General features: G+C 42.2%; 2 protein-coding genes across 7 annotated transcripts in view; both read right to left on the reverse strand.

Moving 5' to 3' along the window:
• Positions 1-374: 374 nt before the first annotated feature.
• Positions 375-5,491, reverse strand: asb4 (ankyrin repeat and SOCS box containing 4). Of its 2 annotated transcripts, none has more exons than XM_049603298.1 (6): positions 5,086-5,491; positions 4,573-4,872; positions 3,970-4,212; positions 3,654-3,901; positions 3,419-3,532; positions 375-3,314 (listed from the first exon to the last, which is right to left on the reverse strand). In XM_049603298.1, exons 1-6 carry the CDS (start codon positions 5,396-5,398, stop codon positions 3,126-3,128), a joined length of 1,407 nt encoding a protein of 468 aa, XP_049459255.1. In that variant the 5' UTR covers positions 5,399-5,491; the 3' UTR covers positions 375-3,125. The 2 variants fall into 2 exon arrangements, with proteins under 2 accessions (XP_049459255.1, XP_049459256.1); XM_049603299.1 differs by having other exon boundaries at positions 375-3,346.
• Positions 5,492-6,277: 786 nt separating this feature from the next.
• The window catches only part of ppp1r9a (protein phosphatase 1, regulatory subunit 9A), a 69,391-nt gene continuing 51,895 nt past the window's right edge, over positions 6,278-23,773 (reverse strand). The window contains exons 8-21 of one of the 5 annotated variants that reach the window (XM_049603291.1): positions 22,534-22,587; positions 21,518-21,747; positions 19,160-19,256; positions 17,226-17,361; positions 15,047-15,135; positions 14,318-14,465; positions 14,123-14,192; positions 12,656-12,715; positions 12,392-12,440; positions 12,146-12,190; positions 10,690-10,809; positions 9,753-9,776; positions 9,270-9,452; positions 6,278-9,039 (exon numbers count right to left, since the gene is read on the reverse strand). In XM_049603291.1, coding sequence (XP_049459248.1) covers positions 8,857-9,039; positions 9,270-9,452; positions 9,753-9,776; positions 10,690-10,809; positions 12,146-12,190; positions 12,392-12,440; positions 12,656-12,715; positions 14,123-14,192; positions 14,318-14,465; positions 15,047-15,135; positions 17,226-17,361; positions 19,160-19,256; positions 21,518-21,747; positions 22,534-22,587 — 1,488 coding nt within the window. In that variant the 3' untranslated portion in view covers positions 6,278-8,856. Of the gene's footprint in view, positions 9,040-9,269; positions 9,453-9,752; positions 9,777-10,689; positions 12,191-12,391; positions 12,441-12,655; positions 12,716-14,122; positions 14,193-14,317; positions 14,466-15,046; positions 15,136-17,225; positions 17,362-19,159; positions 19,257-21,517; positions 21,748-22,533; positions 22,588-23,773 lie in introns of those variants that run through there. The other 4 variants (XM_049603293.1, XM_049603292.1, XM_049603294.1 and 1 more) reach the window with 4 other exon arrangements.

Consider the following 23,773-nt stretch of genomic DNA (forward strand, 5'->3'; position numbering starts at 1 on the left):
AAACCAAACGTTCAAACACTGTACTTCTCAATTCAGTCAGTTTGTAGTGTTTAGCATTGCTCTTGTTGGTTAAAATATGAATCTTTAGCTTTAGACTTTTATCATGATTTGTGAACTGTCTGTGCACCAACAGACACATTTGCATTTTAAACTGTATAAACATTAATCTCAAAAGCCACGTGTGACTGTACTGAAGTTGTGGTTCGCCACTAAAAGGACCAGTGAATGTAGAAAATAAAAATCTCACTTCTCAACACATCATTTCTTGTGCCTTGTGCAGCTCATGGTGCGTTTATGAACTTAACCTTGTGCTTCTGTTCAGACCAGAAAGATCTTATCAGTATGTTGAGGACACAGCCCCATGTGCCGCTGCTCTCTAACATGTCTGGAAGTTGTTTTCTCCCTCTGACTCCCTCTTCTCCCCCTGCAGCTTGTTTTTAGGAAATTTTGCTCTGTTTGTCTGTCACCATCGCAGACACAGTCCAGTGGCTTTTTTTCATGGCCAGCTGCCAATAGGGGTTTGAGAACTGGCTGTGCTGCTCTGTTGCGCCCCTTCATTAGTGTGCCCACATGTCGTGCTCTATTCTGGTTTTGTTACTTTTCTCTACTTGTCTCTCTTAATTCCGTTTTCCTGCTCATTCAGGCACGATTGGCATGGCAATACAAACACAGCGTTACGCAAGCTCATTTTCAAAGATAAGAGAATAAAAAATAAGATCACTGCAATGTCAGAATCACTACAGCGGTCAAGTTCAGTTAAATGCGAAACCCATTTCCCTCTTCCTGTTATTAAAATGCATGATTTAAGTATATAATCTCCCTCCGCCTGACTTTTACTGGTCTATTTTAAGAGCTCAGGGAATAACGTCTGACCCTGAAGTCATCCAGACAATGTTCCTGTACAAGAGATGTCTGCTCAGCCTCACCTGTTTATGTGTATGATCTATGGACTGCCATAATGTTCCTAATGATTACACCAACAGCTCACCACAGGTACAAACTACTGTTGTAAGACAATGAGGTCACTGATCCTGGCAAGGGCGTAGTTTTCTTAAACACTGCAGGACACACATATGAGACGGGGGTTTAGGCTCCTCCACCAACGTGTGCCTTTTCTGCATTGATTTATAGTGTAAATTTCTTTAATTTTGTCAAAATAAAAGTCCTCTGCTACTTCCATGTTTGCAGTGGGGGACAAAAGCACATGTTGTAAATACTGAGGGGGATGTATCCCTGCATCCCCCCTAAAATGTACACCTATGGATCCCAGTTGCCTCTAATTATTTGGCATAAAAGATATGACACTAACCCACGGATCCTGGGATGGTTCAAAGAATTGCAGGACAAACCATCCAAGCTGTATCAATGTGCACCGATTGGAGATAAAGAAAAAGCTCCCATCCAAATGTAGCCTTCATCTTAATGATTCATGAGACTGCCTGTTCATTTTCTCCTCTTTCTCCCCTTCAACAACATCGCTGTACAATAGCTCAGCAGTGCCTCTCTGCTCAGAGGACAGCCTCAGTCTTGCGTGCTACCCTCTTTTGCACAGGTTCCCTATCTGGGGGTCCAGACCCCCACTAGGGGTCGCCAAAGCTTTGCAGAGGGTTGCGAGGCCTCTAAAAAATATATATACAGTAGACCTGTATCTCAGCTTTTCAAAGTTTAGCTTATTATACAAAATAATATTTTTTAAAAATCTCACAGAATAAGGGCACAGTGAATCCTGAACACAGCCAATGTTCACAGAGCCTTCACTCTCTGCTAACGTCTTGTCCTGCATTAGAAAAGAATGCAGTGAAAACCTGTTAAGTATGTATGACTGTTAAAAATGTAAAAAAAAAAGTACATAATACAGACAGAGAATCTTATTAAGTCCTTAAATATAAGGAAAACTCATCTTTGACGCAATAACTTGCTAAAATTCCTCCAGATCATTTGTTCTGTGCAAACTTCCTGCAGTTGTTGAGTTCAATATTTGAGTTGATTGTACTGTTCATCACTTGTTCTGTGCTGATATTGTTATGCATGAAATATAATATAAAATAGCCATAAAATATGTCACTAAGTCAGGGATCGTCGGTTGTGGCTGGGTTATTGGCTCAGGTCACAATTAAATTCTACCTGAGACTTTTCAAGGTTGGTTTAGTCGTCTTCCTTTAGATGAGAATCTACCTTTGAAGTCAGGTTGTAAAGCAGCTCAAAGAGAGCATCTGGTTTTGAGTTAAGTTGGATATTCTTATAAATCTTGACAAGGATATTATTACCATCACTGTTTTGCAGAGTGACCTCTATTTTGAGGGAGATCGGAGTTTTAATTTTATTTCCAGACGATGACAAAATGGTGTCTGTACACGGCTTTGTGTGCAGACCACTGGAAAAAAACAAGCACTTGTTGTGGAGGGCTTTGTCAAGTGTTTGCTCTGCAAATAGTGGGGCATCACAAGAGTGTGAGCAGGACAGGGAGCATTCAGGCAGGTTGCCAGGTAGATCTGGATTCCCTGAAGTACGAGGCAACACTGTGATAGACGTGTAAAAGATAAATTGTCTTTACTGACACTCATGCCACTTTAAAAGAGACAAATAAGGCCTCTGTGGAAGGTGAGAGACATAAATAACACGGGGATTACAGAAAGAGAGGTTGTGAGGCCCAGCGGGCAAAAAAATCTCACTTGTTAATCACTATAAATGATTATTAGACTAAGTTGCACAGCAGTTTTCATTTGCATATTGCTATTTGCTCACCTGTCACTCAAATTACTGCATATTTCTGGTTGAATGGTCAATCCATTCATAATTTGGGCTTAGTTGAATGGCATCCTTTGTCATGTCCAGCTTCAGATCAACTTCATTAATCAGTTTTATAGCAAGTGATTAGAGTTCAACTCCAGCAAGACAATGTGCATGTAGAGGGATTTCTTATGTTCCAGACAAAGGCCTCTGGGAATGTTAGGCAAAAACAAAAAAGCCACACGTTAGTTATCATTAAACATCAATGGTTAGTACCAGCTCCAACTAGCAGCATTTTCATTTTCCTCAGTCTGCAGACAGGAAGTAAATGTTTGATTACAATCATCACGTCGACAGGCTGAGTATCGTCCCTTTCTGAACAAAAAGTCTCTCCATCAGTACAGTATCCCCTCAGGTTCCAGCAATAAATATTTCTTAATGGGAGATGGCAGAGGCAGCTGCGCTATACCTCTGTGGCAGGATGTAGCCAGGCTGAGTCTGATGGCACATCTGGTCAGGTGAAGCAGGCTGCGAGGAGTGTTGGAGCAAACAGCAAACATGGAGTCGTAGAAGTCTTTATGTCGCTGAGGAAGCAAAGAAAAACAGATTGTGGAGTCTTTTAAACAAAGACAGTAGTGACATTCTTACTACTTGCTCTGTTCTACACTGAACACACACTTCATGCTACCTGGTAGCAGTCATCAGGAATGGCAGCTCTCCACTTCTTTGTGGGCTTTAAACGTTCATAAGAGTTGACCATGACTTCCACTACTCTGGGGTAGTCACAGCAGGTCTGCAACACCTGCACAAAGCAACACACAACATGACACACAGCACAAGAAGACCTATCAACATGTAATCAGCCACAGATACTGTAGGTACTGTTTAAAATATGATCTAATAACATCAGTTTGACCTCTCACCTTGTGGAACTGGGGCGGGTAGACCCGTGCTGCGTTGAAGTTGAGCAGCAGCTGATAGCAGAGCTCAGGTATGGCCATGGGCCTGACATCGGTCACTTTGAGGAGATACTGAATGGGGGCACAGCCGTTGATGTCCATAGATCGCGCGTCTGCTCCGGCCTCCAGCAGCATCTGCATCAGGACGTGATCGCAGTTCCAGGACGCCTTGTGAAGAGCTGTTTTATTGTCCTCTTCTCGGAGGTTGGGGTCTAAAACAGACGTGAAATGTTGTAGAAAACAAATGAATACACGCACAGAAGTCCAGAAAACAACTCACCTGCATGGTGGTCCAGCAAGAGACGACAGACAAGATGGTGATCTTGGCTGTAGGTTTGCTCTTTGGCGTCAAAAGCCCAGAAGCACGCAGTCATCAGGGCAGTCTCCTGGAGAGAGTTGACTGCATTGACAGATGCTCCGTGGGCCAAGTAGAGAGCTGCCAGCTCTGGGACGCCGAATCTGGCTGCTGTGTGTAAAGGTGTCACCTCCTCATTGTTGTTGCTGGGCTCATTGACGTTTGCACCTCCATGGGGGAAAAAGAAATGGTTATTTAGTAGTTTTGGGATGTAAAACATTATTGGCTACTGCGGCTTTCCAATAAACTCCATACATAACTTCTTTTCATTGTATCTTTATGCATTTCCACCCTATTTTTTAACTATTAATTTGCTTGTTTTTGCTTCATTTTTAATGTCTTTTGAATGCAACTTTAATGTTTTCTTAATGCCTTATGTTTAATGTATTTTTATGCCCCTGTAAAGCACTTTGAATTCCCTTTTGTCTGAATGATGTTACATGAATAACCTTGCCCTGCCTTGCCTTTGAATGCACTCTCATCCTTCTACTAATATATCCATCTACCCATGCATCCTTCCCTCCTGACCTTTGAGGATTAGCTGCTTGGCACAGTCCACAGACTCCCTGGTGATGCAGTAGTGCAGCGCTGTGTGTCCGCTCAGCGACAGGCTGTTGACTTTTGCCCTGTGAGCCAAAAGCAAGGCGACACACTCGCTGTTGGAGACCTCGCAGGCCACATGCAGCGGCGTCTTCCCGTTGGGCTTGCGGTTGATGGCTGCACCTTCCTGAATGAGCACCAGAGCTGTTTCCACAGCATTGTACATCACACATACATGAATACCCATCGCCCAGGACTTCTCCAGTTTGTAGCCCGGGAGCCAGTAACCTGTGGTAAGATAAAAATGTAAGTTTGTTTTGAGGCCTTGTGGAGCTACTTTGACAATCTCTTATTACTGAAAATATATAATCTTTCAGGGATATTGTCCGATTCAGAGTCACAATAACTCATCTTTCTTGGACTTAACTCTTGGTAGCCTAGCATGGCACACATTACAGTTGCTGCTGGTGCAATGTGGATCTCATCCTACTTCCTCCATACCTTGTTTATATGAGGCAAGCACCATGCTGGGGTCCTCCACCTCCAGCACAGTGTCAATATCTAATTTCCTGGTGTGCAGAATCCGTTTGACCTCCTGGGCATTGTTGGCCTGCAGGGCCTCCATAAACTCTTGCTTCAGCTGTTTCTCAGCCAGTTGTCTGGGGCTCAGCTCCTCCATGAGCTCCCTAAAAGTAAGCCTTCGCTCCTCGTATGGCACTGCCAAACCAGCCGGCACGGCTGTTATTGCTCTCCACACGGCGTGGAGGAGATTAGAAAGAAATGTGCAAAAGGTGATAATGAAGGTGTCAATCATACCCACACCAGAAGGCCTGCAGAAGCCCCTGCCATCACATAAAGGAGGTGCACGAGGAAGGAAGACGGAAATGAAGAGGGGCAACAAGTGACAGGAGGGAGTCGTCAGACAGAGAAAAATAGCCCTGGAGTGAAATTAGGCTGAATATAAATAGAAAGCAGAGAGGGAGGGGCTGGAGAGCTACAGCTGACTGTGGTTGACTCCAGGTCAGCCAGTCTGCTGAGATGTCCACTGGGAGAAAGGCATGAGGCAGTGGAGGGTCACATGGTTAAGATAACAGGCCATGTGAACATGTTTTGCAGAGAAATCTTCTTGTTCTCGTCTATTCTATCTTAACATGACGATCAGGTTCACTATGATAAATTCTACACAGAAGAATGAAAAAGGAACAATCATAAACAGTCAAAACATGAATTTTGCACACCATCCTACTGCATGAGACTCAGATTTCTGTCGTACTTAAAGGGACAATTCACCCTTAAACAGTACATATTTTTCTTCTTACCTGTAGCACTATTTTTCAATCTAGATTATTTTGGTGTGAGTTGCCGAGTGTTTGAGATATCGATTGTAGAGATGTCTGCCAAACTACACTCTCTAACTGTATCACTGCGCATAAGGAAGCATGCATCTACTGCTAGCTCACCTGGCATATAGCTTAGCCTAGGACCATGCCATTAATGTTTAAATCATGCCGTCACAAGCAGAAGCCTTTTGTCCATGAGTACATTCAAGAGACAAGAGGCTCGTGTTTGTGATGGCCTGTGATTTAAACATTAATAAGTAATTTTAATTATGACCATTCACACTATGTAGAGAAAGTCAGACACATGGTGAAAAAAAGAAGAAACAAAAGCAAACTAGGGACAGTGACCGCACATTTTATTCGGTGTGACAGGTAGCTGCCCTTTCAAACTTTTCAGAATGCGAAAAAGAGAGCAAGGTTAAGACAAAAAAAGAAGGGGAGGAGAAGGAAGCACAGCTTTTTTAAAAGAGTGAAAGCATGGCTAGCAGTTTGTGGTGATTATCTTTTGCTCTCTATGAACATTAAAGACAAACCCTTCCAGACATGACTCAAACCCCCTGTCAGGAGCACCAGGGATCTCATCCATATGTTGGTTCCATCATGCCTAGGCAAGCTCAGTCAAGCACATAGAAAAGATCACATTTTGGCCTCAGGCGTGACCTTTTAGCCTCCTCAGCCCTCAGACAAACTGTGCACACACACTGACACGATAGAAAACAAGGCTTCTTTAGGATTCTTACAGCGTATTGCTCTCAGTGTTTTACTATACATACAAAAGAGTGCAGTCGGGTGGACTGACTTGACAGAGGTGGGGGTAGCGGGGGTATTCACAGAAAGGTTCAAGTGTTACAAAATATTCCATAAGAATACATCATGAGCAGTTTATTGAAGTTGCACTGGAGCAGCACTATGGTTGTATTAGAGGAAAAACCACAAGCACGATGGGGGAGTATTACTGCGTTTTGCGTTTCCAAACTTTATGTCCTTCATTTGATAACAACCATTCGAATCTAAAATCACTTTTAACGAACAGGTTTAATTATATTTTGGCAATAGGAAGTAATCATACAATTCTGGATAAATCATTGTTAGGTGTTAATAATACTCTTATTTTGTATAAGTTATCATAAACAGTAGTCAGTTGCTTCATTAAATACAGAAATAAATAAATAATAACATTAACAGATCAGTGATACCTGTATTACTGTGGCATTGCACAGAGGTATCTGTAACCCCTACTATTATTCATTTCCTTAACCTGTTAACAGTTCATCAGGCGGTGCCCTTGAGACCAAAAGGGAATCATAACCAAAGCTGCCTTCGTGTTTTGTTTTTTTTTTTATCACGGTGACACTGGTGTCTCTATATTTGCTGTAAACCTATGGAATGATTCTCGGGAATGCTAAAGAAGTAACACAGGGAACATGTCTCTCGGTGAGCGCCGTAATCCTAAAACAAGAACTGCATTAAGTACATACATCAAAATAATTTCAAAGGTATATATTTTTTATCTAACAAGTAAATCAAATGTTAACTGAACCAGTTTCATAGGAAAATTATAACTACATTGCATCCATGAGGTGCAATTTCCAGTGTAACATCAGGTGCGATCATTTTTAAGACAATTTCTGGACTCACTGCATCTGTCCTTGATCACGGAGATGACTCGTCTATATGGCAGCATTCCTAAATATTATTCAGAGAGTCCAAAAGTAATTCGCATGGTGAACTCTGACCTGTGATTTTTTTTTATGAAAGAAAAAATTAAAGAACAATTAGAAATGTTTACTCTACTGTATGTGTTTTGACACTCACACAGAAGCGGGTAGAGGTCAGAAAAATTCTACTTCTCTAGAATTTCTAAAGGCAGCGGCGGGGTTTTACTTTGTTATTGAGAGAGAATATAAAAAGAGGTCAAAAGCAGGTTACAAGCGGTGTCAAAGCAACATTATGCATATAAGCAGGAAGTTTCGTTTTGACTTTTTTTTTGTTTGTTTTTGTAGTACAGGTTTGGTAAATTACAAATTTCATGATTACATTGTACCTGAAGTCTCCATTAGAACCAGTCCAATGAGTTACAGTATGTCCTTGTCGTCATTCATACCTTGTGAACTGCTTTAGTATGGTACGTGTATGCTGTAAGGAGCATTGGACGAGCCAGTGCCGAGGTTCAATTTACAGTGTTTGCACTTCCAGTGTTCTTGCAAGTACTGAGAGAGTTTGTTTCTTCCAGTGAAACTTGGTTCCTGCTTCAGCTCCTATTGGAGAGTTCCAGTGTCGCCTCCTTCAGTAGTGAAAGTAAGCAGCATGGGGACACCCAGTGGTGGGAGATGAGTACTGCCTCATACACTCCACCACACAGGCCTGACCTGTCTGTGCTTCATCAAAGCAATAGAGCGATTCCACTGATCTATGTATCTGAACAGGATGTACATAAGTCTATCAAAATGGCACATAAGACATATTTGTATTTATCACTGTACATGGTCGTCATGTCTACAGGTGCTGTGATGGGTGACGGCTTTGAGGATGATATGGGATGAGGATGAGATGAACTTTTCACAGATTTACTCTGGATTTTAATAAATAATCCTAATTTACAGCAGTAAACAGTAAAATAAATAAAACTGAGTAAAATCTTAAATGGCTAAAAACAGGATGAGGTGTAAAATGAGGCAAATGAACGGGGGTGGGGTGGGGGGTGGGGGGCAGGTTCCTATCACCCAACTGCTCGTTTTGGTTTGATTTGCTTGGTGAAAAAGTCACTCAACGATCTCCGACAGTTGGGCGTGTAGCTCCACCACTGAGAACTATTGAACTACTGAGCAGGCGTCCCTCAGGGTTCTTTTGTGGGGCCTGCTGACGTTCTGTTCCTCACGATGCTACTTGGTGTGGTGCTACAGTAAAGCGGGAGGTGATCTAACGGTGCGCTTCACTCTGCTGCGCTTTCTTTGCGCGCCTCTTTCTGCTGCTGCTCCAGCTCTCTCTTCCGTAGCTTCTCGCGCTGTTTCTCCACTTTCTCTCGGTTCCTCTTGGCCTTCTCCATCAGAACTTTAAGATCTTTGATCTTTTTCTTGATCAGGGCACGATCCTGGGAAGAAGTGACTCCAAGGGCCTGAAACAAATAACGGCACATTAGTATCTGTCTTTCTTTGGTCTACCTGTGCACCCATTAATATTAAAATTGTAATGGTAGCACTGTTTCTAAATCACCCAAAACACATGATTGGCAGTGCTATACTCTAATTTCTCATACTCACTGGCTGAGATACGTTCTGGTATACCTGTGGGATCTAGTGTATATGTATGTGAATACAATATATGTATGAAAAACATTTAACTTACCTTGAGCTCAGGACTCTCCAGCTGCAGCAGCTGTTCTCCATCTATGTTTTTGGCAGTGAATTCTGGGATGTATTGTTCTAAGTTGAGGCCCATGAGCCAGCGGGCCACTTGCTGGGAGGTCCACTCTGTGATGCAGCGGTTCTGCCACTGGCACTGCTTTGGAAACTGTCCCTCATCCAGGATCTGACCATGTGCAACAGGGAGAGAAGCAGATTAGATGCAAAACTTTCCAGTTCTTACATGCAGTATTTAACCACGCACTGAAAGCCTATCCTTAGGCTTAATGATGATAAGTATACTTAGAATCTATACTATAGAACTATAGTCCTATATTCTGTTGCAACCAATGACTACACAGTTTACAGTCACAACACATACTACTCTGTGGGAAAATCAATCTTCACCATAAATGATGTGTGGGAATGAAACACAGATACTCGACAGACACATGAAGACATTCATGCAGTAAAACGCAGGTCTCACCTCGTCATCTATCATATCCAGACTCTGAATGTGGCAGCATTGAAAACAACAGAAGATGACCGGGGTTGTTAACAGGGACAAAACAATAGGGCTTACACTACAGCAGCCAAGATCAGCATTTGAATACAATGAGCCAAAACTGGTGCATTGATTTTTAGCTTGTTGTTTTCTGCCAGAGGAGTATGAGAGAAGCTTCTTCCTGTAAGGATGTTTGTCTTTCTTTATATCCATTAAGGTCAAAAATGAAGGCAAGTTTATATCTTGAATAATTATGTAAACTAGTGGTTCCCAACTGGCGGATCGTGGTCCAAAAGTGGGTCGCGGGTCCATTCTGAATGTGTCACGTTCGTAAAAAACACAAACACAAACACACTTTATTGTTAAATACAGTGAATTTACGTCACAGAGCTTTTATTTTGAAGTGCTTTTTCCTGCTGTAGAGTGAGTGACTAACGGACAGCTACTTGACAGAGACAGCAAACTAGCTTGACGACATGGCCAGACACAAGTATGATGCAGAGTGTATTTAACTGTGTCGACCTTGACCTAATGACTAAGGAGAAATCTGGACCCTGTGGCTGGACCAGTTGGGAACCACTGATCTAGACTTTAAAAAGAACAATTTCATTCAGTTTTCTACACAGATATTAATGAAATGCTGAGACCTACTGTATTATAAAATGTTTTCTTACACCCTGTAAAATCAAAAAGGCCTCACAACCTCCTGTGAAGCTTTGGCGACCCCTAATGGGAGTCAGGACCCCAGGTTAGGATCCAGTGGTCAGAGCATTATGGCCACAATTGAACTAATGAGTGATTAAAATGCTCTTGTATTTAAAGGGCTGTACCTCTGTTGCGGTAAAATCAAATCTCATGTATATCATTTGTTTGATAATACATTTCATCGTCAGAAAATATGTTCAACTTGTATGTGTACCTCATCTGAGGAGAGCACGAGAGTGTGCGAGCGTCCCGACATCTTGGCTTCACTCAGCAGGCCGCTGATCTCCACCGAGCTGCTGCTGCTGGCACTCAGATCATCGTTCAAAGTGGGTCCCTGAGAAATCAACAACACACTTATAAGACTGGTGCCGAGAGCCAACTGGCTCCGAGGCTGTATTTAGTTGATTAGATGGAGAGCTTCTCTACTTTTTTTCTTAAAACAGAACGACAGGATGAGGAGTGAATGAATCGGAGAGAATGAAGATTTTCCCACTGAGCACACACTGTTATGATTGATGTGCTTCTTCCCAATATTTGACAGTCAATAAAAAGTACATTAGACTAATATATTTAAGCTGTTAGAGTGCAGGACGTCAGGGTTGTGCACATCCCTCACTTTTAAGATGTTCCATTATTGCACAAACTGTGAATGTGATTAGTGGTGGGAAATGATGTAGCTGGATGCTATCCAGTTTGAAAAAAAACCTCTCTCTCTGTCCTTGTGAGTGTGCCAGAGCGCGGACATTTATGGAGTGACGGTATTAAGATCTAAGATCTGTGCTCAAACATGCAGAGACAAGCTGCTGCAGAGAAATATGGACTATCAGGAGGAGAAAAACTAATGATTGGAGCAATAGTTTTTGTAGAGCATCGGTAAGGCCTCTTTTTCTCTTCCTGGAAAATACAGTATTTAACAGATTTAATGAGTGTCAAAGACAAAGTGTTACATTATATTTACATAGGAGTCAAAAATGTAGAGCTTCATCTTACATTAAGCTGTATACTGTAGCTTGAAGCAGTTCTTTGAATTTCAGTGCCGTCTGAGGTAAAAGCGAAACTAATCTTACACGTTCAGACTTTCAGCTCTCTGCGCTGCGTCCTCACTTAAAAGCTCCACATAACTATTAATGCGAATACATTCTGCATTGATTTCTCTTCTAATGTGCACTCGTCTCAAGCTGAGAGCATGGAGGGAGAAAAAGGACTGGATTGGTGCAGGATCAAAAATAATCTCCTTTTTAATCCTACGGTGAGCACATCTGATTTTACACAGGATTAGAAACAGTTTTTATACAAGTTCCTGCACTGCAACGAATGCCCATGTTAACAACTTTAATTTAACTGTGTCAGTATGATATGAAGCTGATTGAAGATGCATTATGAGACAAACTGATTTGCTCAAAAATTGGAATTTAATACTTAAAAACGGATGATTTGATTGCTAAAATGGACATTCTTTCCAGTGTCGCTGAAGACGTAGTTATGATTATAAGAGATGTTCAGGATTATGTTGGAATACTTGTGATTTTCTTGCAGTTAACAATGCAATTAAGCATTCCTGTGATTGGAGTACAACGATTCCCCTTATTATAAACCATGTTTACCTCTTAACTCATTTCCATTTCTGTGGATTACGGTATAATTGAACAGAACACAAAAGAATACAATACCAAGTAATATGAATAGGAGAAGAAGTGGGGCCATGTGAGGGAGGTCTGTTTAGTAAAAAATAACACAACATCAAAACTAAATGCCATACCATAAGGAAACATGTCAACAAGCTATATCTGTCAGACAAAAAGCCCACTGACTAGACTTATAGTCACATAACACAGTGTCCTTTAATGTCCTCACTGTAAAATATCTGTAAAGTGAATCAATATTAGTCCAATGCACAGCAGCCAAACCTCATGTACCTTGGCCTTGAGTTTCTCCGGACCGTCCTCTGCTGATGGCTCTGTGGAGCTGAGAGAGAGAAATAAAAGGGAGGGGGGAATTCAATAGAGGTCAGTGGTGACGATTACTGTACAGCTTCTACATCAATAGCTTCTGGACCTGGACTCACTGAGGAGAGCTACAACTAAAAACATCCAGATGTTCTGCTGGGTCTCACAATGCGTCACTCTACAGTTTTAGAACCAGCAGGAAAATAACGCTCGAACTCTGATACAGTTATTTACCTGTTTCCAGGTGAGGCTCTGGGATCTTTGTCCGTCACTTTAGTTTTCCTGAGGGAGGACCTGAACAGAACAAATGTAGAGTGAGGAAACACATGTGACTGAACAGATCCAGGTTGTAACAGAACTACTGAGAATCTTTTTGGTGCTTTGCTTTGTCTAACTATGGAATTATGATAAACTGAACTACAGTTGAAACTGATATTAGTGATCACATCTGTCAGGTTTGAATGGATTACTATAAGCAGATGACCAATAGGGATGCATGATAATGTTTGCACATCATCTGTATCAGCCAATATTGGCTTTAAAAAGAATCGGCCAACATGTTTTTTCTTAAATTGCACAATGAATGAATATCACATTCACTGAAAAGCATGTCTCCATCTGCTAGTGGGCCATCACGATAAGAGTATGCATGGAAAGTCCTCAGAAGAGACTTGATGATCAGTAAAATTAGATAGGGAATAAAGTGGATATGGCAGCATGGTGGTGCAGTGGTTAGCATTGGCGCCTCACAGCAAGAGGGTTCCTGGTTCGAACCCAGGGTGGGGGAGCCCTTCTGTGTGGAGTTCTCCAGCTTCCTCCCACAGTCCAAAGACATGCAGGTTAACTGGTGACTCTAAATTGTCCGTAGGTGTGAATGTGAGTGTGAATGGTTGTCTGTCTCTATGTGTCAGCCCTGTGATAGTCTGGCGACCTGTCCAGTGTGTACTCTGCCTCTCACCCAGTGTCAGCTGGGATAGGCTCCCCTAACAGGATATGCAGTTACAGAAAATGAATGAATGAATAAAGTGGATGTATCGATATCAGTTTCGGTTATGAAATGAGTCAAATGAATTGTGACATATTGGCAAATCAGATATCGGATAAATTCACTATTTTGCATCCCTAATGACTAGTATAGCCAATGGTTCTTTTTCTTTCGCCGGCTTTCTCATATTTATTACATGAATATAAAGTAATGAAATGGACAGCTTCGCTATTTACTGAATTTTATTGACTGTTTCAAAATACAGTACAGCTGTTACGGAGGCATTGTGTGACCAGGCATTATCAATCCACACGAGAGGGCGGCTTCAGCCTGTGTGCATTTGTTTTCTGGCTCCATCATGAGCATCAACGACTGTTTCTGGTTATTTGAGCAGACTTCATTTTCACTGAGGAAAATTACTTCTTTCTTTCCGTCATGATTTTAATGCGCATGCAGCGCCAGCATCAGGTAGCCAGAAGCAGATGGGTCACCATGAGGCAAAGTATCAAAAAAGTAAAGTAAAAAAAAAAAGAAAAAAGAAATAAAATAACTGCAGTTTTCCCATATGTTGTCTTATATGAAAATACCCCAAATGAACACTGTAAGGCTTCTTGATAAGTACAATTATTTAAGCAGTGTTTGTACAGGAATGATCTTATCCCAAGCTTTTCGAAACATGGCACAAAAACATGGCACTCCACTATTTGTCATCTTACCCTGGATCCAGAGCCTGTCTGTGTTCCTCCACACTGTGAGAAGGGCTCGACTTTGCAGGAGACTGAGAGCCTGTGATCACAAATACCCCGCACTTATTACTCCCACTTCAAGTGATGAGTCAACATAGTTACAGATATATTGGTAACCATTTGATGCTTCATTATTAGATGTAGCGAAGCTGCATGAGTACTAACCAGTGGTGAAAGGCGACTGCAGTGTTCGTCTGGGGGAGCTTTCCGCGCTGCCAGGGGCCCTGAGGACCGCGGCTCCTCCGTCACAAGAGGTGGCACTACGAATTGAACTGGATCGACTGTGTGCCGGACTGCCGTGTCCCTCTGAGACCTGAAGACAGACGTAAAGGGACAGAAAAAGAAAAAGAAGAGAGATGAAGCAAATGAAGGAGAGGGTGTCTGGTTACTGTGTTCCTGCCAATTCTGATCCAGTTCTCAAAGTTGTTTATCCAATCTGAACTCATTGCTGCTCTGGCTGAGTTAAGTGACAGCATTAGTCAGACGAGAGCCTTTCATCCAGAAAAAGACTGCGGCCGTTATTATCACACTGGGAGAGACAATAAGTTGTGACAGCGTCACAGACTCAATTAGTGCTGCGGAGCAACACGTAGCAATTAATCCATTAAAGGAATAAAGTGGAATGGACAGGGGTTAAAGACACACAAAGGGGCTGATGAACACACACACACGCACACACACACACACACACACACACACACACACACACACACACACACATATACACAAAACACACACTAATTAAAACACCCTGTGGTGTAAGAATAGTCTATTGAGAATAATGTAATTAAAACACACATCTGGTTGATACTTCAACAGATGTTCTTAAAAAAATAAATCTGTCGGTCCCTGAAAAAAAGAAAAACGTGCAGGTGTGTATGTTTCGATACAAACCTCTCCCTCTGTGGAGCTGAGGCTGTCTCGGGCGACTCCTCTGTAGCTCTTCTTTTTGCTGGGTGAATTGGGAGAGCCCTCCTTCAGGTCTGGAGTCACACACACACAGCCACACACACACACACACACAGGGAAATGAGAGTGAACAAAACAGCAATTTAGCTCGACAAAGTTAAAAGAATAAACTGTGTGATCCATTGGTTTAACAAAAGCATTTGTCCATCAGTGATGTGCGTGTTTTCCCTTGTTTTAGTCTTATTAAGAGGCACTTAATTTGGCGTGGCCCCGGTGCTGACACCCCCGTTAAATAAGTCTATTAAGAAAACATCGATGCATTTAAAATATCAAGTCTTCCCTCAGAAGTAACACCATCAATTAGGCAGGCAATTATCATTTTCCTGCGTGTTCCCCGAGTGCACAGGGAGATGCTGTCAGAGGAGACAAAAACTCAAATCGTTTAGATTCAACTGATCATTTCAGCAGGTTCTGTCGTCTCCTCCCACGTGCTCTGTCTTTCATTTATATCCTGTTCCAGCTGTCTCCCTCAATCGCCCTCCCTTTTTAATATTGCATAATGGGCTGCCTCAGTCGGATCAGTGCGGACCCATTCACTCCGTTATCCCGTCTGCAGTGTACAGTATCAGATGCGGTGCTTCTGTGTGCACACTGTTCTGACAGATATAGTGACTGAAATAAAGCCAGCGGAGCTTAAAAAGACTTGAGGACAACAAAACAAAACAAAACAGATGTGCTCAGGAGGGATTACGTGTTTGTTTCTGTTTGCGGAGGTCCTAAGTTAACATAGAGTCAGGGGTGAAAGTGTGTTTGAAGGTGGAGGCAAGGGGAGGAGAGGAGGATGTGAGCGTAAGAAATCCAGGTTTCACTGTGTGTGTGTGTGTGTGTGTGTGTGTGTGTGTGTGTGTGTGTGTGTAATATCTTAGCCATAAGAGAGTCTAAGCTTCTGAATGCCCTTCACGGGGCAAGAGGAGTCAATAAACTACAGAGGCTAAAAAAGGTAACAGTTGCATCATGGGTCATTTTAGGGACAGCATAAAAATCTAGGTACTCAGTTGATACTTTATCTAAACAGCAAATGCAGTGGGGAAACTTTGAAGGGTTATTTAAAGGTATACTATGCAAGACTGTCAGATACTGTTTGTTAATAGTCAGAGAAAGTGAAACTAGATTTATTGTAGCTTAGTGTTTTGCCTTGCTGTACTTCTTTTTGTCTGTGCTGTGTGTCTTGGATGCCTGCTGTTTACAGTCTGGCACCTCTCCTGACTTCACCTGAGCACTGTGGTGGTACACGTCCATAAATGTCCCGAACACAGACAATAAGAAGAAAATAGGAAAATAAAATCAGAGGATAGAGTCTCTGCAGATAAATACACCTTTAAGACCGTATATCAGACATAAATATGAGGAGATGCAGGTGTTACAGCTCACTCTTCTATTTGAGGTGTCATAGCTTTCATTAAATGAATAGTTTACATTTTGGGAAACAGATATATCAACACTACTCTCATGTCTGTCAGCTCAATATGAAACTGGAGCCAAGAGAATAGAAAGACTGGGAACAGGAGGAAACAGCTAGCCGAACAGAAATCTTAAGCTCAATAAATAACAAGTTATATTTTGTTTGTTTGATCGGTACAAAAGCCATAGTGTAAAATTGACAAGTTGTGGTTGCCAGGAAACCAGCGGAAACTGCAAGAAGTCAAAGACAAGCACAGGTTGAAGCTGCTCCCATCAGCGAGCGGTGCTGTGTCGAATGTAAGGCAGCAGATACTACTGAAGTTGTAATAAGCATCACAATTGAATACTGCTGCAGAAACACCTGGTGTCTCTGCGGGTAATGTTCTGCCATTAGAAAAAGTAATTACTGGATGTAACCTCAATTGTATGTGTACGAGAGCTGCAAGGAGAGAAAGAGGGAGTGAGACAGCACCTGGACGTAGCAAGAGAGATATGACCTCTGGACGAAGCAAGGCTGTTCCCTTCTGTTTCCAGTCTTTATGCTATTCTAAGCTAATCGGCTGCTGACTTAACCTTAATATTTAATGACAGTGGTATCGATCTTCATGAAACAAACTTCTCTCTAACATGTGGAACAATTCCTTCAAATCAATATCATAATAATGATCCTGGCAGAGAGCAGTCCCCTCACACACACACACACCTCTGGCCTGTGCCACAACCCTTTTGGGGCTGTGCTGCTGAGCGCTGAGCCTCTCGGCACTGTTGCTGTTGTTGTTGTTGACTTGGATGCCGTTCTGCTTCATCAGCTGCATTAGCTCGGACTCTAATGCTGCAATCTGTAGAGGGAGAGGAACCGATCAATGTTAATCAGCCCGAGGCGTTTACCTGTCAAAACAGTTGCTTTAAAAGCACCAAAACACGGCCTACATGATGACGAGCACATAATTCATCTTTTAATTTAGTTTGAAAATACTGAAGTCTCTTACAGGTGTTGGCTAAGTGCACATGGAAAGCACAAGTGAAGCACTATGTCAGTTTAGTTAAAGCATAACCCTCCTGTCTTGCTGTTGGCTTAAATTCCAGAATGTACTGTTTTATCACCACTCTTGCTTGTAACACTTCACCATTCACTCTTTCCATTGCAGTGCAGTGGGAGAGTGAGTGCTCACTGTGCAGAATAATAGAGGGGGACAGTCGGGTTGACTGCCCATTCAACTGTGGGGCATGGCCTGCGACTTGAGCGGAAAACAACACAACTGTCATGTTTTAAGACTGGGAAAGCAGAAAATCAATATAGAGTTTGACAGTGGAGCCGACCACGGGCCCCTGGACACCTCCAGCCCACCCGCTGTCACTGTTCAAGGAGGACTGTGGCAGAAGCGGCACTTTTAAGCCTCGCAGAGAGAAAGCAGTCATAATGGACTGCTGTTATTGAGCTTCTTTAAAATGTTGATCACTGAGTTTGTATTTCATTTCTCTTAGGGCTCTGACACACCAAGCTGACGGTTAGCCAATGTCAGGCTGCTGGTGAGCAACTGTCGCTTTATTTTTTGGGGTGCGTCTCACACTGTGTTTTGGCAGATTCAGCAAGCTGAAGTAGCGTCAGAGATGGCGTAGCCCATCAGTAAATGAAGTCCCTCTGATTGGTAGTTCAGAGAAAATCTCTCCTCCTCGGTAGGCTAATTCATACAATGTAAAATGCCATAGGCTTGCGCTAATAATGTTAGCATTATGTATTTCTTTGGATAGGTGTTAAGTATGACAGTTGTTTTGTCAGTGAATCTTGTGAGTTGTAATGGAGCCAAATTATGTACTGTTACCTTTGTTAAATGTTGTTGTTGTCCCTGGTTTTATATGAGAAGAGGGAAAGATCACTGGCCGCTAGGCTAATCTATACAATGTAAAATGCCATAGGCTTGTGCTAATAATGTTAGCATGTTGTATTTGTGGGGAAAATGTGTCCAGATATGGACAAGTGTTTGTCTGTGAATGCTGCGAGTTATAGTGAAGCTGATTTGTGTACTTGTGTTTGAAATTGTCTCTATTAAGCCATGTTTAATGTGTGTTTTAAATCAATTAAACTTTACACTACTTTTCAGAAACCTCCGCCGCCGACTAGTGTTTTGGAGGTGTAACTGCAGAGTGACACAGACACACCACTGCACAAATACACGTCTACGCACAACCATAAATCTTGCTTTATTTCCTCTCATGCAGGTGCAGAACCTGCACGCCAGTTGGCAGTTGGATTTAGTCTTCTTGGTGTATTTAAGTGCAACTTTTTGGTCGAGGCATAGGCAACATGAAGCAACTCAACAATCGGCCTTGTCACCACTAGTTCTTTGACGTCAGTTTGGTGTATCTGGGCCTTTACACATTTCCAGGCTATACTCTAAAAGAAAAAAATACCTGCATAAATATATGTTATGTGCAAAACCCAAGAATCTTGATCATTAGGTACAGAGAAGAACTGCAGTGTTCATTAGTTAGTTTTCACTTCAGGGATTTCTGTTGTTTTGAGGCCAATATGCAGAACTGTGCAGACACGGACAGAACAGCTAAAACACAGAGAGGCATACAGGGAAAGATGGAGGTGAGAGATAGACAGAGTAAAGTTAAGCAGATCTGTTTTACCCTGACTTGCAGTCCCTGGATCTCAGCCAGGTGAGCTTTTTCTGCCTCCTCCAGCCGCCTCCTCTCCGCATCTTCCTTCTGGATAAACTCCACCTCTCTGTGGAGATGAAAGGGAGGGGAGATCGTAATGTGGTGAGTAGGCGTGTGCTAACACAGGAAAACGAGATGCATTTATGTGTGTGTGTGCGTGTGTGTGTGTGCAAGTTTAGCCATGTGTGACAGTGCCTGCCTTTAGTTTCAGCTGTGGCGATAAGGGAGCTAAGGCTGTTTTAGGATGTCAGCGTGACTTCACTCTGACCCTGCTGCTCACACTGAACACAAACAACACATATCTACGACTAAAATGCACACAGACGTTTTTATCCTTAAGAATACTAAATTCATCCGTGTCCTCATGCCTGCTTTGCCCTTGGTCCGTGAGCTTGCTGTCCCTCCTCTGCAGCTCAGTCCTCTGCTACAGATCAGCATGGAGAGTTTGTTTCATCAGTTAGCTTTCATTTGGCCTGCAGGGCCGGAGCCAATTAGAGGCAGTCAGACTGGAGCTGAGCAGGAGAGGTTGTGATGGGACTGACCAAAGAGATCAATGCACTGAAAAGCAGGAGAGCTGCGTTGCATGAGAATGGAGACTCGGCTCTTACTGTTGAAATGGGATAAGACTTGGCTATAAAAAGAGCCGCTCTGCCTCACAGATAGAAACGCAGTGGATATTCTCTTTTCTGTTCACTGAAGCAAGAGAGGCTGTTAAAGGGAATAATGCAGGAAGTCATCTAAAATTATTTATTAAAGCGTACATTTAATGGCAGGGGACGGCGCAATGACCTCATTTAAAGAAAAGCTTCCACTGTATGAGTTTTAATAGACATGTAAATGATGTTTCAAGAGCCTCTTTGAACAACTCAAGGAGACAGAGCTGGTTTAAAAGAGGTGAGTAAACAGAAGTTTCTAATGGCATTATGCTACACTAAACTGTGACAACCAAAGCAACAGACTGACCTAGTCAGACCTGAAACAGAAAAAAAGAGACAGACTAAAGAAGCATCAGGGGAAGCTGTCTAAGCAGGTTAAAGAGGAGCTCCATACTCCATGAGAGATGAGGTGAGCAAACTCTCTTCACTGATAAAGACCTTGAGATGTGATTGAAAGCTCTGGAAAAAGCTTGAGAGTGAAGCTTGTGTTGAGAAGCTTTGGCCTTGTCCTGCCCTGAACTGTCTCTCTCTCAAGAAATGATTGTCACCAACATTGTCTTTAGATTAAAGGCGCTGTAGGATTTGAAATGTTTTGGTTTTGCAGACACGGAAATGCACGCTGACCCACAAATCTGACCCAGGTCCACTGAGGTTAATAGGCTGGAAGCAACACTGGAATTATGTATTTTTTCTTCAAATAAAAATGTATGCTGTCAGAATACTTTGAAATGTGATGTATAAATTACTCACATAGTGGCTTTATATTGTTTTTAAAGTACATTCTCACGAATTTTACTAAATATTGTACGTTTACATTGCCTTAATCACTTGTGTTGGATATGTGGCATATAAACTGTATAAAAAAATAGACATGTTCCCAAAAAGTGAAGCCAAAACACCTCAACTGCCCCCTGGTAGCTGGCTGCGGTATAGATAATAAACCCCGCCCCCTCCAGAGCCTCTTTCAGCAAGTCCGATGCGACATGGGCAAAACTAAAAACAGCACAGTACACTTCAAATCAGTTTTTCCAAGGTCGTTCTCATCATGATGATGTACGTTTATGTGTTCATTTTTCTGATAAGTTGCTTTAAAAAGTGGGTGTGGCATCATGATTGACAGCTGTGTGTGTCAATCAGTGTGTTGCAGTTGGGTCGGACCAGTATACGGGTGGGAACTCAATGCCATGACTCCACTTCCTGATCACTACTGCGCAGACTCTGGCTCCAAATGATGGCACCAGCACAAAATGGTAGCAGCTGTATCTGGGATACAGTGAGGGCAAGTGGGGATGCATTGCCCATCTTCATATAAAGATATTAATTTGGCATTGTTTAGGTCAGTGGTCTTCAAAATAAGGTCTGACTTTCTGTGGTCCTCGTCCCAACAAAATGAGGAAATCAATTTTAAATTACCTCAGTAAGAGAATAAAAGCTCAGTTATAGTAACTTTGGGTTCTAATCCCACCTCTGTTGATCCCTTGCATGCACAGCACTGTAGGTGATCATACACTTTCAAACAAAACAACAAAAAATGCACCTTAATTGAGGTCAAACTGTGTTAAACTCCTAAAAGTTTGAAATGTCTCACTACAATCTTCCATATTCACAATATATTCCTCCCCCATTCCTCCATCACAGATAAGGATGTCCGGTTTAATCCAGGTTCACTCACTTCTGCTGGAAGTCTTTGATGAGTTTCTTGGCTTTGTTGTACTTCTTCTCCAGAGCTTGGTACTGAGCCTGCGCCTCCTTCAGGTGCTCGTTGACTGTGTGGCAGAGGGTCTGCGCTTCGATCCAGTAGCTCTCCAGCTTCAGCATCCTCTCCTTGTTCTCCTCGATGCTGGCCTTCAGCTGGCTCTTCTCCTTCTCCCAGCGCTGCTTCTCCCTCTCCACTGACGCCAGCTGGAAGGGGACAAAAACAGCTTTAGCTACTGAGTAAGAAATCCCAGACAATGTTTGTTTTTTAATTTAATTTTTAAAAAAAAGATACCGTGGTTCAGAATAACAGCTTTCATATTTTATCTTGTACAGTTTGTCCCTCAAACCGAAGCATTAGTGGTTGTATTTTTACTCAAACTACATGAAAGCATGCAATGAGAAATGAGATTTTTAAAATTGGGAATGACATCAAACAAAGATGGTGTATGAGAAATGCTTCACAAAGACTCCTTTTACAGCAAAGTCTGTACTGAGAGCACAAATTGCATCAATTCTCAGTAAAAGTGGAATCTACTCTCAATCTTAAAACATTTTTTAGGCACCGCTTCTCTGATTAGTTTAATCACATCAACTCTCAGCACATTAATTTGGGGATTAATCAAATGAGGCACTTAACATTTTACAGAGCATATCAATTATATCCTTCAGATGTGTATATAGGTAAACATACGAGCATAGAGCTTTGCAGAAAAAGAGGTGAACAGAAACTCTAGCAGGTGCTTTAGTCAACATTTGCAGAGGCAACTATAGCACCGCTTCCAAGAAGCATGATTAGATTCCTTAACAGCTTCTGTTTTACCAAAATAATCTGCTTCCTATTTCTAAAGAACAAAGTCTATTCCTAAACCCCTGCCCCCGTGTTGCCCTGACACCAGTCCCACATCCATTTACAAACTGTTTGAACTCCCGGCAAACTTCCGTCACATGCACCCACAACCAGCCCTCGCACTGACAGTTTTAATCTCTTACCTTGTTTTTGAGCTTCTGGATCTCGGCCTCGGTCACTGTGTGTTTGATCTGGAGCTGTTGGAATCAGAGGCGGAGAAAAGAGAGAAGATAGGAGAGAAAAAGAGAGGGCGGTCAGATAATCAAATGCATGGCTGCGCAGGCTCTCTTTGCTGTCGATACTGTGTGACGGACGGAGGCAGCCGACCCTGTCCTCCCCTGACAGCATCCCGGCGCCTGCACTGACACACACTCTCAGAGGAATGGGAAGGAGATGCAGGAGCTAGAGAAAGATAGTTTTAAAAAAATACTTAACATAGCAGTACATTTAAAAATTCATACATTATTCCAACAAGAAAAAAATGTCATGTCTAAAGCTGTTGAAATCTCAAGACAAAAAGGCGAGTGTACTTTCTGAAGTGTAAAATGTCAGATGGATGGAGCTGGAAATGGAGGGAGAGTGACAAAGGAGTTATGCATGGGAGCTGAGATGAGCAGTCATTTACAGGCAGACAGAGAGGCTGAGAGATAATGACAGAGCAGACATAAAAGAGAAGAGGAGATGGCGGGAAAAGAAGTGGATATGGAACAAGAGATATGGAAATGGGAGCAAATAAGAGCTCTAGTAAGTGAGGCAGAAATAGAGAAAAGGGGAAGGAGGGATATTAGGAGCTATAGGAAAGTTTCAAGTGTAACAATACTGACAATGACCGTACTCTCTCTCACCATTTGAAGTCTGATTTCTCTTTCACTTTAAAGGATAGGTTCAAAAAAAGGCTGTCTTTAAAGGTGTAAAACCTGCACCCTATTGTTTCATGTTTTTGTATTGTGACCGGTGAAACAGGCAACAATATAACAACTCAGGGCAGGCGCGTCCCGTCGGTTTACGTCAACTAAAAGTGCTTGTTTTGCCACCTACTGGCTAAGATTGCTATTATTGTTGTGTTAGCGCATTATGGAAAATAACTGAATAAAATGTTTCTCTGTATCGTTTGCTTGTTCCATTCTGTTTTGTGTCCAAATCTCATTCTGACGTCTCATGAGAGGTGACTTGTTGCATAAAGAAAATAGTGGAAATGTTAGTGTAAGTGACAGTTGGAGAGAGGAGTGCCGGTAAGATTTTCAATGTCATGGTTGAATATTAACTGATTTCAACAGTGCAAAAAAGTCTTCTCCTTTAGCAAGACTTGGACACAAAACAGACCGAAACAAGCAGAAGGTGCAGAACAATGTTTCACTTCTCTGTAGGTCATTTCCCATAATG

Source organism: Epinephelus fuscoguttatus, linkage group LG17, assembly GCF_011397635.1.
Source record: "Epinephelus fuscoguttatus linkage group LG17, E.fuscoguttatus.final_Chr_v1".
Lineage (NCBI taxonomy): Eukaryota > Metazoa > Chordata > Actinopteri > Perciformes > Serranidae > Epinephelus > Epinephelus fuscoguttatus.